The sequence below is a fragment of the Amblyraja radiata genome, chromosome 14 (assembly GCF_010909765.2).
Source record: "Amblyraja radiata isolate CabotCenter1 chromosome 14, sAmbRad1.1.pri, whole genome shotgun sequence".
In the NCBI taxonomy this organism is placed as follows: Eukaryota; Metazoa; Chordata; class Chondrichthyes; order Rajiformes; family Rajidae; genus Amblyraja; species Amblyraja radiata.
The window spans coordinates 8002783-8017564 of NC_045969.1; the positions used below are offsets into that span (position 1 = coordinate 8002783).

The 14782-nt window shown below is 45.5% G+C and overlaps 1 protein-coding gene across 1 annotated transcript in view; it reads left to right on the plus strand.

Annotated features, from left to right (window-relative positions):
* dop1b (DOP1 leucine zipper like protein B) overlaps positions 1-14782 on the plus strand; it is a 124456-nt gene that overhangs the window by 17549 nt on the left and 92125 nt on the right. The window contains 3 exon segments of the mRNA XM_033032433.1: positions 4079-4245; positions 9523-9704; positions 13410-13580. Coding sequence (XP_032888324.1) covers positions 4108-4245; positions 9523-9704; positions 13410-13580 — 491 coding nt within the window. The 5' untranslated portion in view covers positions 4079-4107.

The following is a 14782-nucleotide window of genomic DNA, read 5'->3' on the forward strand; positions in this document are numbered from 1 at the left end:
AAAAGGTCAAGAACTCCAAATTCCTGGACGTGCATATTTCCGAAGATCTCTCCTGGTCCCACAACACTGATGCAATCATGAAGAAAGCACATCAGCGCCTCTACTTCCTGAGAAGATTACGGAGAGTCGGTATGTCAAGGAGGACTCTCTCGAACTTCTACAGGTGCACAGTAGAGAGCATGCTGACCGGTTGCATCGTGGCTTGGTACGGCAACCTGAGCGTCTAGGAGCGGAAAAGACTGCAAAAAGTTTTAAACACTGCCCAGTCCATCATCGGCTCTGACTTCCCTACCATTGAGGAGATCTATCGCATTCGCTGCCTCAAAAAGGCTGGCAGCATCATCAAGGACCCACACCATCCTGGCCACACACTCATCTCTCCGCTGCCATCAGGTAGAAGGTACAGGAGCCTGAAATCTGCAACATCCAGGTTCAGGAACAGCTACTTCCCCACAGCCATCAGACTATTAAACACAACTTCAAACAAACTCTGAACTATAACAGCCTATTGCACTTTCTCTGTTTATTTATGTGTATATATATATATATTCTATGGTATATGGACACACTGATCGGATCTGTACAATATTCTGTTGTGCTGCAGCAAGCAAGAGTTTCATTGTCCTATCTGGGACACATGACAATAAACTCTCTTGACTCTTGACTTTTGATATCAATTATAAATCATGCACCCCTGAAAGACACAGTAAACGCAGCCCAATTCCACCGCATTGCAGACAGACAAATGTCCTGTTACCCTTTCGACGTTTAAAAAAATTATTTTACAATCTGTCCTTTGGCAACAGAGAATCTGACTAAAGTAGATTCAGTAATGTCACTGATCAAACTCATTAGATCATCCCAGTGTTATTTCTTCCCCCCCCCCCCTCCCAACATCAAGTATCTTTTCCTGCAGCGTCAGTTACACATGCTCAGTTTCAACCTTCTTTAAAGCACGGAATTATTATGACACGTGGAGAGGATTTTAAGTATTTTTAGGCACTCTACCTGCTCCTATTCCTTGCTGTCTTCTTGAAGCTTTGCAATTTATTTTTGACAACAGGAATTTAGAAAGCAAAGTGAGGATAGGAAGGGATTATTGTAATGGACAATTGTGTGTGGGCGTAATGGCAGTGAGGCTATTCGTGTTTGCTGTCATTGCAGTATGCAAATTAATTGTAAGCTTTATATCTAAAACTGTATGTGCAGAAAATTCTCAAGGGTACCAAGAGCGATACTGTGCAGCACCACATATTATGTCATTGTGCAGCCTTCTCCACCTCCAGCGAGAAAAAGTCGACAATTTTGCCACACATTAACATATTTAGAGAAATGCCTAACAGTAAGGTATCCAGGAAATGTTGTGCATTGGTGCCTGCTTTTTATTTAACCAATGTATTACCCTTGTGTAGGAAGGAACTGCAGATGCTGGTTTACAGTAAAGATGCACAAACAATGTTGGAGTAACTCAGGGGGTGTCAGGCAGCATCTCTGGAGAAAAGGAATAGGTGACGATTCTGGTCGAGACCCCTCTTCAGACTGAAAGTGAAGTGGAGGGGGGAGGGATGGGAGGGTGGAGGTGGAGAGAATAAACTGGAGATGGGAAAAGGCCAGAACAAACCAGGCCAGCAACAGATGATGGAAATGATTAGTGTTGGGATCATTGACTGTATCTGTGAGTGGGGATTTACACATTGAGGATCTTGGAGCGGCCCATGGCTTTCCAATTGATATTTTAATCATTTTACACTTAAGGTTTTCATCCCATTAAAACAATGCAGATCTGAGATTAATATTCCATGCTAATCAACTCATTAACACAGTTACTTAATCCCATCTTGAACTCTGCTTAATGCTGTACAGACAGTTTGGGTTGCTTTATATTAGAGTCATAGTCATAGAGTCATACAGCGTGGAAACAGGCCCTTCGGCCCAACTTGCCCACGCTGACTAACATGCCCCATCTACTAGTCCCATCTACCTGTGGTTCGCTCATATATCTATAAACATGTCCTCTCTAAACGATGCAATATAGTACCTAAAATATTTTTGTTTGTGTAATCGCACAAGCCACTTTCGTGTCACACAGAGTTGATGTGAATCTGCATATTGGTTGAATATCAGCTAATTTAGTTGTTAATTATGGAGATGCAGGATGGAAACAGGCCCTTCAGCCCACCAAGTCCATGCCGACCTTCGATCACCCATTCATATGAGTTCCATGTTATCCCACTTTTGCATCCATTCCCTATGTATCAGGGGCAAGTTACAGAGGGCCAATTAACCAACAAATCCAAAACGTACGTTTTTGGTATGTGGGGGGAAACCAGAGCACCCAGAGGAAACCCACGCACTCCCAGTGAGAACATGCTAACTCTACCTACTATAGATGTTACCCCATGTCAGAATTGAACCTGTGTCTCTGGCGCTGTAAGGCAGCAGCTCTATCAGCTGTGCCACTGTGCTGCCCTCAATCTCGAAATGTATTGATAAAACTGAAATAGTAAACTGAATGGGCTGAATGGCCTATTTGTGCTTCTATTTTCCTGTGTTCCTATGTTCTTGATTTCCTTGTTGATGCCGTATGAGGGCCGACTAATATGGTTGGAAATTCATTTGAAGTTTTTGTTAAATTATCTTTTATCTTTAAATTAAGTTATCTTTTTAAATATACCTCTGTTTCATATACAGGCACCATTTAGTTACTCATTTGGTCATTTAGTTATACTCGCTGTAGAACAGAAGGGAAAATTATGAAAATCACAGTAGAATACCCAGCTAAAATCTGGTTAATAGTGTTGGTAATAATTGAAGAATTTCGTTTTTTTAACATAATGACTTCCAGTTCCAAAGTTATAGGAGCCAAATTAGGCCATTTGGCCCAACAAGTCTACTCTGCCATTCAATCATAGCTGATCTATCTTTCCCTCTCAACCCCATTCTCCTGCTTTCTCCCCATAACCCCGGACGCCCGTAGTAATCAAGAATCTGTCATTCTCCGCCTTAAAAATATCCATTGACCTGGCCTCCTCAGCCTTCTGTGATAATGAATTCTTTTGTGACACAGATGTTGGTATTTATTGTTGAAATGGACAACACCATGCAAATTTTGCCCAGGTTTTTGCCACATCTGGTACCGAGAAGAGTGAATCGATGCTTGGGCTCATTTCTGACAGTGGCCGAGAAGGCTATTTAATTTTCAACAGGTTGGCTTGCCTTTGACCTGCAGTGCAGGATCACTTTGTGTGTATAACAAGAGAGTGTTTAATTGTCCCATGTTCCAACAACGGAACAATGAAATTCATGCTGCAGCTTAAGCTTGACAACCTCATCAGTTTAGTTTATTGCTACGTGTACCGAGGTACAGTGAAAAGCTTTTGTTGCGTGCTAACCAGTCAGTGGAAAGACAATGCATGATTACAATCGACCTTCATAAATGCATTCACAGCTAATGCACAATAATCAGTAATGCAATGGATGCAAAATCCAAAGTCTGTTGTGTGACCAAAGACATTGCATTTAAAAAAAAAAAGATTTTTTAGATTTAACAATACAGCATGGAAACTCGCCTTTCGGCCCACCGAGTCCACGCTGACCTGCGATCCCCGTACACAAACACTATCCCACACACTAGGGTCAAATTACAATCTTTACCAAAGCCAATTGACCTACAAACCTGTACGTCTTTCGTATGTGGGAGGACACCGGAGTGCCTGAGGAAAACCTACGTGGTCACGGGGAGAACGTGCGAACAACGGCCATAGTCGGCATCGAACCCGGGTTTCTGGCGCTGTAAGTCAGCAGCTCTACCGCTGCGCCACCGTGCCGAACGATCATAGTTGCTGAGGTTAGTGTTCAGTGTAGCTTTTTAATGAAGCACCCATTTTAATTAGCCATGGCAGTAGCTGTTTAAAATCTGTGGAAATAAATCCAGATATTGCAGCTCCTCCTTTCCCAAAGGAGTGGTCAACAAATCTTGTCTATCAACGTATTGTGAAAATTAAGTTACCATTTTAAATGTATCTTTGTTTCATATCCAGGCACCATTGATCTAATCTGCATTGTGTCTTGTCCTCAGGACTGAGTAATAGACAATGAGAAAGAGCAATGGATCCAGAAGAGCTAACCTTGATAAATGACTACAGATACCGAAGTTATTCTTCCACAATCGATAAAGCTTTGAAGAACTTTGAGTCATCCAGTGAATGGGCAGATCTTATCTCGTCACTGGGAAAGCTTAACAAGGTAAACGTCCACTTTATTAAATGTTAACCATGTAAATGCAGTGACTGAAATTGGTGCTGGGAGTCTTAATCTCCCTCTATAGCAATATCAATGTCTGTGTGCAGCCCCTTCTGTGTATTTAGATAAGCTAGTCTGAAGAATTGGGACATTTAGACTTCAAAGATACACAATAGACAATCGGTGCAGGAGTAGGCTATTCGGCCCTTCGAGCCAGCACCGCCATTCAATTCATCCCTAATCAGTTCCCCGTTCCTGCCTTCTCCCCATATCCCCTGACTCTGCTATCTTTAAGAGCCCTATCTAGCTCTCTCTTGAAAGTATCCAGAGAACCGGCCTCCACCGCCCAGCAGAGAATTCCACAGACTCACCACTCTCTGCGAGAAAAAGTGTTTCCTCGTCTCCGTTCTAAATGGCTTAACCCTTATTCTTAAACTGTGGTCCCTGGTTCTGGACTCCCCCAACATCGGGAACATGTTTCCTGCCTCTAGCGTGTCCAAACCCTTAACAATCTTGTATGTTTCAATAAGATCGCCTCTCATCTTTCGAAACTCCAGAGTGTACAAGCCCAGCGGCTCCATTCTCTCAGCATATGGCAGTCCCGCCATCCCGGGAATTAATCTTGTAAACCTACGCTGCACTCCCTCAATAGTAAGAATGTCCTTCCTCAAATAAGGGACCAAAACTGCACACAATACTCCAGGTGTGGTCTCACTAGGGCCTTGTACAACTGCAGAAGGACCTCTTTGCTCCTATACTCGACTCCTCATGTTATAAAGGCCAACATGCCATTCGCTTTCTTCACTACACTTGGAAGCAGGACCTTTGGCCCATTGAGTCCGTGCCGACTGGCAATCACCCCCATGCACTTGCACTCTCCTATGCACAAGGGACAATTTACACTTTTTACAGAACCCAATTAACCTACAAACCTGCACGTCTATGGAATGTGGGAGGAAACCGGAGCATCCAGAAGAAACCCACGTGGTCACAGGGAGAACGTACAAACTTCGTACACACAGCACCTGTAGTCAGGATCAAACCTGGGTCTCTGCCGCTGTGCCGCCCCGAATGATGAATTTCTGAGGCAACATTTATTCTGGGGCTATCTAAAGTCGAGGTCCTGGCTTCTGATTTTGGAGTGGGACTAAGCTGGTGAAGGTATCGTCCATTTCATTGACATCAGCTGTGACAGCACCTCTGGTGCACTAGTGATCGTCTCATGAGAAAGTACAGCATAAAGTATAAAGATATTCCAAAAAATAGCAAAACAAGACTTACTTGTCATATGCATCGACAATGGAACGGTGAAATTCTTCCTTGCTGCAAATTAACAGACCTGCAAACGCAAACCCAAGAGTAATATGGCACCTTGGTTGGTATGGGCTAGCTGGGCCAAAGGGCCTGTTTAAGTGTTGTATGACTGAGTGAGTTCCTTTACTAATAAGTTTGCGGCTGATTTGATTATGACCTCTGCCGTGTGTTCCATCCTCTCCATTGTCAGCCTTCATGCCCTTGCTTATTTAGTATCCAATGACATCAGCCTTAAAAAAAAAAAAAAAAAAGAATGAATGAATTAGTTTATTGGCCATATATGTACACATACAAGGAATTTGCCTTGGTGCTTCACTCGCAAGTAACAACACGACATACAGTAACAATTAAAAATGACAAATAAAACATTAAACATTAATAATAAAACATAATAGCTTAAACATGTGTATTCTTTGAATTGTGTATTGTTGATGTCTTTACTATTTTATTTATTTATTTTTCATTTTTTTGTTTCATTCCGCTTACATGTTTTGTAATCTGTTTACTAAATTTTGTAAGGTGTCCTTGAGAGTCCTTGAAAGGCGCCCATAAGTATAATGTATTATTATTATTATTATTAAACATGTAAATGAAATAAAATACCAGAGCAAAAGGAAGACTTCATTTTAATGAGGTACATGCACTTTGCCCAGAGAGTCTACGCCAGCCATCGATCACCCGCTCGCACTAGTTCAATGTTGTCCCACTTTCTCAGCCTCTCCCTGCCAGCTTGAGGCAATTTACAGAGGCCAGATCATAAGATCAGAATTAGGCTATTCGGTCCATCAAGTCGACTCTGCTATTCAATCATGGCTGATCTATCTCTCTCTCCTAACCCCATTCTCCTACCTTCTCCCCATAATCTCTGACACCCGTACCAATCGATAATCTACGCTTCGATTGCAGTCTCGCCTACAGTCTGTCTGTCCTTTTCGTCTTTTTTTTGTTATTTTTAAGTGTGTTTAGAAAGTGTGTGTTAATGTTCTTTGGTTTGTTTTATGTGGGGGGTGGGGACGGGGGGAAACCTTTTTTCAATCTCTTACCTTGCCGGAGATGCGATTGTTTTCCGGATCGTATCTCCGGTCGTTCTGCGGCCTAACATCATGGAGCTGGAGGCCTCACTCGGGACTGACTTTGAACCCCACCACAGGGCATGGACTTGCCATCACAGCTGATTCCTGCCTGGGATCAATGTTCCAACCGCGGCCTGCGGACTTTAACATCAAGGAGTTCGCAGTCCTGACCCGGGGTAGATCGCCCAACATGGGGGAGCTGAGAATCCCCCCACCCGATGCAGGAGCTTGATGGGTCCGACGAGGTGGCCCGCCGCCGGCTACGGGAGTAAGATCGTCCCATCAACGGAAGGTTAGAGGCCCCCGACCGCTGGAGGACAAAGAACGGAGAGATTGAACTTTTTTAGGAAGGAATGTGGAGGAGTCACTGTGGTGGATGTTCATGTTAAAATGTATTTTGTGTGTTCCGTTGCTTTTTATTGGTTTGACCGTATGGCAAATCAAATTCCTCGTATGTTACAAAACATATTTGGCTAATAAAGTATGTTTATAATTATTATGATCTATTTCTGCTTTAAATATATCCACTGACTTTGACTTCACAGCCTTCTATGGCAAATAATTCCACAGATTCACCACCCTCTGACTAAAGAAATTCCTCCTCATATCCGTCCTAAAAGAACGTCCTTTAATTTTGAGGCTATGACCTCTAGTCCTAGACTCTCCCACTAGTGGAATCATCCTCTCCACATCCACTCTATCTAAGCCCTTCACTATTCTGTACGTTTCAATCAGGTTCCCCCCCCCCCCCCCCTTATTCTTCTAAAGTCATTAACCTACAAATCTGCTTGTCTCTGGGATGTGGGAGGAAACCGGAGCACCCGGAGGAAACCCTCGAAGGGGTCACAGGGAGAACATGCAAACTCCACTCAGGCAGCAGCAGAGGTCAGGATTGATCCTGGGACTCTGGTGCTGTGAGGCAGCTGCCCCACTGTGCCGGCCCTCTTCACCAGATGCTTTCTTTTTAGTTTAGAGACACAGTGCGGAAACAGGCCCTTCGGCCCACCAAGTCCGCGCCGACCAGCGATTCCTCGCACATTAACACTATCCTACACACACTCGGGACAATTTATTTCATTTACCAAGCTAAATTACCGACCAACCTGTACGTCTTTGGAGTGTAGGAGGTAACCGAAGATCTCGGAGAAAACTCACGCGGTAACGGGGAGAACATACAAACTCCGTACAGACAGCACCCGTAGTCGGGATGGAACCCGGGCCTGCAGTGCTGCAAGGCTGCAACTCTACCGCTGCGCCACCGTGCTCTGCAAGCCCAGTCAGTGATGTGGTTTAAAAAAAACAGCAACTGCTGAGGAGAAATCTGATCCGTGGCAGTGTGCGACTGTGTGTTGTGTGAGATGGGTTAATGCATCAAATAGTGATGGAAGAACAATTGCCTGGAACGAGCAGCTAGTTCTCTATGTTTTGGAGCCGTGTCAGATGGCTCATTGATCCATCATATTCAACGGGGAACAAATGCTATTGTGTTCTTTAAATCCAGTTTTGCAGTTAACAGTCTGTGCACTGCAGGAGTGAAAGTACTTTACCACTGATGTTCAAGCACTAACTGCAGGGGAAAAAGAATAAACATCTTTAGATTCCTAATTAATCTTTCGCCCCACCGCTCCGTGTGTAGATTATGAACTAATTAGTTTTGTCTGTAGATATAGTGTGCAAACAGATGCCTCGGCCCACCGAGTCAACACTGACCCAGTGACCCCCACGCACTAGTTGTACAGACGATGGGACAATTTGCAGAGGCCAATTAACCTACAAACCTCTGCAATTCTCTGCCACCGCAAGGCGGTGGAGGTCAATCCACTAGATGTTTTCAATAGAGAGTTAGATAAAGCTCTTGGGGCTAACGGAATCAAGGGATATGGGGGGGGGGGAAAGCAGGAACGGGGTACTGATTTTGGATGATCAGCCATGGCGGTGCTGGCTCGAGGGGCCGAATGGCCTCCTCCTGCACCTATTTTCTATGTAAACCTGTACGTTGGTCTCTGGGTGAAACGTTCTTCACCCGGAGAGTTGTGAATTTGTGGAATTCCCTGCCACAGATGGCAGTGGAGGCCAAGTCACTGGATGGATTTAAGAGAGAGTTAGATAGAGCTCTAGGGGCTAGTCCAGTCAAGGGATATGGGGAGAAGGCAGGCACGGGTTATTGATAGAGGACGATCAGCCATGATCACAATGAATGGCGGTGCTGGCTCGAAAGGCCGAATGGCCTCCTCCTGCACCTATTTTCTATGTTGTTGGAATATGGGAGAAAACTGGAGAAAACCCATGCGATCACAGGGAGAACCTGCAAATTCTTTACAGACAGCACCCGTAGTCGGTATCGAACCCAGGTCTCGGTCACTATCAGGCAACAACCCTACTGCTGCGGCACCGTGCTGGAATGTAACTGCGATGCACGTTTGTACGTTCTCCCCGTGACCCGTGTGGGCTTTCTCCGGGTTCTCCGGTTTCCTGCCACACTCCAAAGACGCACAGGTCTGCGGGCTAATTAGCTTGGCAACAATTGTAAATTGTCCCGAGTGTGTGTAGAATAGTGTCAGTGTGTGCGGATCACTGGTTGGCGCAGACTCGGTCGGCCGAAGTGCCTGTTTCCGCGCTGTATCTCTAAACTAAACTAATTTCCCCCTTCACTTAATTCCATCCCATTCTGGTGAGGGGGGGGGGGGAGAAACAAACCCGATTCTCATTCGTGTTGTACTCTCTGAGCTTCGTTAGGCTAAGTAACATTTCAGACACTGCTTGCAAGCTGTTTGGGAAATTTTCAATGTTGTCCTCTGCTTGGCATCGATGAATTAATAATTTTGTTGCCTTTGTTGCATTGAAATGTTATCCGTCTGTGGCTACTTTAATACCTCTCGCCCTGTATCTTTAGGCACTCCAGAGCAATTTGAAGTACTCCCTCCTGCCCAAGCGCCTGATCATTAGCAAAAGGCTGTCACAATGCTTGCACCCAGCATTGCCCATCGGCGTCCATCTGAAAGCATTGGAAACGTATGAAATCATATTTAAGATCATTGGCATCAAATGGCTGGCCAAGGACTTGTTCTTTTACAGGTGAGGTAGATCGAGATTTGTATTAAAATATTATCGGTACCATTTTCTCAATTCGTGATCAACTTTATCAGTGAACTATTGCATGTTTTATTCCACAGAGTCATAAAGAGTGGAAACAGGGCCTTGGGCTCAACTTGCCCACACTGGCCAACATATCCCATCTACACTAGTCCCATCTGCCTGCATTTGGTCCATATCTCTCTAAACCTGTCCTATCCATGTACCTGTCTATCTGTTTCTTAAACCTTTTGTTCAGTTTATTGTCACGTGTACTGAGGTACCTTTGTAGGGTGCTAACCAGTCAGCAGAAAGACAATACATGATTACAATTGAGCCATCCACAGTGTACAGATACATGGTTGAGAGAATAACCTTTAGTGCAAGGTAAAGTCTGATCAAAGATAGCCCGAGGCTCTCCAATGAGGTAGATAGCTGTTTGGGACTGGTCTCTAGTTGTGGTTGGATGCCTCAGTTGCCTGATAACAGCTGGGAAGAAATTGTTTCTGAATCTGGAGCTGTGTGTTTTCACACTTCTATACCTAATGCCCGAGGTGAGCAGAAGGAGTGGCAAAGGTGCAACTCGTCCTTGATGATGCTGCTGGCCTTGCCGAGGCAGCATGAGATGCAAATGGAGTCAATGGAAGAGAGGTTGGTTTGTGTGATGGTCTGGGCTGCGTCTACAATTCTCTGCAATTTCTTGCGGTCTTGGATGGAGCTGTTCCCAAACCATGCTGTGATGCATTGCGATAAAAGGCTTTCCGCGGTGCATCTGTAGAAGTTGGTGAGTGTTGTTGGGCGAGTTGTTGTTGGTATTTTTGACTGCCACGTCTTGTCAATTAGAGCTCTGCCTGGATTTCCTCAATCTAAATTTTCCCTGAGCTTAAAAAGGCTTCAGTAGGATAGGACGCAGTCCAGCGAGGATTCAATGTAGAAACATGGAACTACAAAAAGGGACACAAAGTGCTTGAGTAACTCAGTGGGTTAGGCAGGGGGGGGGAGTATATGGGGGAGGGACGAGTATATGGGGGAGGGACGAGTATATGGGGGAGGGACGAGTATATGGGGGAGGTTACCTCAAATGGGAGCATTCAATGTTCATGCCATTGGGTGACAAGCTAGCCAAGGGGGAAATGAAAAAGGGTCTTGTGCCTCCAGTTTGCATGTGGCCTCAATCTGGCAATAGAGGAGGCCAAGCACAGAAAGGTCAGTCTGGGGAGAGGAGTTAAAATGGATAGCAACCGGGCAATCCTGCAGGTCTTGGCAGACCGAGTGCAAGTTTAGATTTGATTGTCCTAAGATGTTAAAACTGAAAACAGAAATTGTACGCTGGCATAAATGCACAATGGGCTCGAAATGCTCTGATATTGCGCTTGGACCAGAGTCACACTGACAGCTGGAGAAACATAGGCTTGGCTTTATTCAAACGATTATTTGCAAAGGTGAAGTGGAGATACACCCTGTACAGGACGCTCGCTACTCATCAACATACAATGTGATCAACCTTGCCCTTGTGATACCTAAGCTCGGGGTTGGGGCTGGCTATTTCTCTTAAGCGCACATTGTCCCCCTGGTCCTTGTTTAGTTTAAAGATACAGCACAGAAACAGGCCCTTCGGCCCACCGAGTCTGCGCCGACCAGCGATCACCCGTACAATAGTTCTATCATACGCACTAGGGACAATTTACAGAAGCCTATTATTAATCTATAAATCTGCACGTCTTTAGAATGTGCTGTTCCAGTATTCAGTAAGGGGTTAAGTTCTGCTTTGGGAACCCGAGTTCTTTCCATTCCTAGTTTCTCTTCCAATGAGATGGTATCGCATTGATGGGAGATGAGGAGGAATTTCTTTAGTCAGTGGGTGGTGAATCTGTGGAATTCTTTGTCACAGAATGCTGTGGAGGCCAAGTCAATGGGTATTTTTAAAGCAGAGATAGATTATTTTAGTACAGGTGTCAGGGGTTATGGGAAGAAGGTAGGAGAATGGGTTTAGGAGGGAGAGATAGATCAGCCATGATTGGATGACGGAGTAGCCTTGATGGGCCGAATGGCCTAATTCTGCTCTTATCACTTATGACCATGTGATAGTCCGGTCCAGCTCCGATCCATTTTATCTATCATTGCTGTAGGACTCTTGGTTTCACTTTGTGATTTATGTAGCAACTTTGTTGTTGGTGTTGACCCAATTGGTTCCAGAGATGGTTTGGTGGCGCAGTGGTAGAGTATCTCCTTTACAGTGCCAGAGACCCGGGTTCCATCCTAACTGCAGGTGCTGTCTGTACTGAGTTAGTACGTTCTCTCCGTGACCGCGGGGGGTTTCTCCGGGTGCTCCGGTTTCCTCCCGCATTCCAAAGACATTCAGATTTGTAGGTTAATTGGCTTTGGTTAAAAAAAAAATTAGAAAATTGTCCCTAGCCTGTCGGATAATGCGGCGATCTCTGGTCTGCATGGACTTGGTGGGCTGAAGGGCCTGTTTCCGTGCTGTATCTCTAAACTAAGCTGCAGATGCATGAAATTAATTTGCTTCCAACACTTCATCGAAGGACCTCCTCCTTTCTCATGTGGGTCTTCTAACCATGTCTTGTGTATTTTCTGCCTTTATTAACGTTGTAATGAGCATGTCTTTTATGTGCTGCTGAAGTCCTTGATGCATTTGGAAATAAATGTCGTGGAATGCATTCATTGCGTCTTATCTCCGTGCAGCCAGCTGGGTGATTGCTGCTAACTTTATTAGGCCCCTTGGGAACTTGGAGTTTGTTAAAGTGGCTTAACTAAGAAGCTGGCATACGCTTAGCAATTTGTGGCAGCTGCTCAGTGAAGCCGAGGGGGAATGTTTGTCGGGGTTTTGTGTCTTATCTCGTGCCAGCTTCCTCTTCACAAGAGTCTCCATCGCCACTGTTGGCTCTTCAAAAGAGTCCCTGATGCCCCTGTCCCACTTAGGAAACCTGAACGGAAACCTCTGGAGACTTTGTGCCCCACCCAAGGTTTCCGTGCGATTCCCGGGGGTTGCAGGTGGTTGCCGGAGGTTGCAGGTAGTGGAAGCAGGTAGGGAGACGGTAGGGAACCGCACAGAAATCTTGGGTGGGGCGCAAAGTCTCCAGAGGTTTCCTAAGTGGGACAGGGGCATAACTCAGCAGGCCGGGCAGCATGTGTGGAGTGAATGGACAGATGACGTTTCGTGTCGGGTACCTTCTTCAGAGAGAAAGTAGAAGGGGGGAGAAAGCTGGAATAGAGGTGTGGAGAAAGCTGGGAGAAGGAGACGGGCAGATAAAGCCAGAAGAGTGGTGGGGGGGGAGAAATTTTCAATTTTAATATCCACAATATCCCATGATATTTCTCTGTTGTATCCAGCAATACAGTCATAGAGTTATACGGTGTGGAAACAGGCCCTTTGGCCCAACTTGCCCACATCGGCCAACACGTACCAGCTACACTAGTCCCACCTGCCTGCACTTGGTCCATATCCCTCCAAACCTGTCCTGTGCATTTACCTGTCCAACTGTTTCTTAAATGCTGGGATAGTCCCATCCTCAACTACCTCATTTGGCAGCTTGTTCCACACACCCACCGCCCTTTGTGTGACAGCGGAGTATAGTAATTTGCCATTCGTTCTCTCACCCAGCAACCTACTGAGTTTAGACACTGCTGCCGAGGCAGAGCTTGACCAAGTTGAACGAGACCATTATCTTTGTGTTTATTTTCCTGCAGCTCGGGCCTGTTTCCGTTGCTGGGCAATGCTGCGATGTCGGTGAAGCCGGTGCTTCTTGGACTCTACGAGAAGTACTATCTCCCACTACAGAAGGCCTTAAATCCCAGCGTCCAGGCCTTCATTACCGGGTTACTGCCAGGACTGGAGGAGGGGTCAGAGATCTATGACAGGTCAGTTCAGCGGCTGTGTTTTACGTGCAAGTTTAATTTTGTCCACTGGCTGTTTTTTCTCGGAAAACTTGCGCTTCAACTCGATGGTTGTAAGTTGGCATATGATTAAAGGATGGTTCACGGTTTAAACATTTACTTCACAGATACAGCATGGAAACGGGCCCTTCTCACACTGAGTCTACATCAACCACTGATCATACCATCGCACTAGTCCTATGTTATCCCACTTTTCCATCTACATATTAGGAGCAATGTTAAGGACCAATTAACCTTTAAACCCGCACGTTTGCATCCACTCCCGACACACAAGGCAATTTTATGGAGGCCATTGAACCAATAAACCCACTTCTTTGGCAGTAACTCAACAGGTCAGGCAGCATCTCTGGAGAACATGGACAGGTGTCATTTCGGATCGGGACCCTTCTTCAGACTGATTATAGTGGAGGCAGAAAGCTGGAAGAGATGTGGGGGGGGTGCGGGACAAAGTGATGGGTGGATACAAGTTTTGGGGGGAGGAACGGTGGCGCAGCGGTAGAGTTGCTGCCTTATACGTGCCAGAGACCCGGGTTCGAACCCGAGTACGGGTGTATCTGTGTGGAGTTCGTACATGCTCCCTGTGACCACATGGGTTTTCTCCGGGTGCTCCGGTTTTCTCCCACACCCCAAAGACGTACAGGTTTGTTGATTCATTAACTTCGGGTAAGTTGTAAAAAAATAATTGTCCGTAGTGTGCTGGGTGATTGCTGGTCGGCGTGGACCGAAGGGCCTGTTACCACGCTGTATCTCTAGAATCGAAAAGGTGAGGGAGGGGGGAGTTGATTGGTAGGTGGGTGAACAAAGGCCAGAGAAGGAAAGAATACAAAAGGCTGTGAGATGTATGTTTGCAAACTGACAACAAAAAAGTCAATAAGGTGTTTGTTTAGTGATCCTAGCTCCGTATTTGCCAAATCCTCCTTGAAATTGATTGATTTATTGATACTGTACACATGTACAGTGAAATTGTTTGTTTTGTATACAGTCCACAAGTATGCAAAGAGTCGCCACCTAAAGGGTGCCGACAAAGAATGTTGCCAGTATTTTTGTGCATCAAGGGCTGACATCTTAAGCCGCTATATCAATGCCAGGAATGAGTAGGTTAACCCAGGAATGGGTAGGTTAACAGATGATGAGCGTTTGACAGCACTGGGCCTTTACTCGCTGGA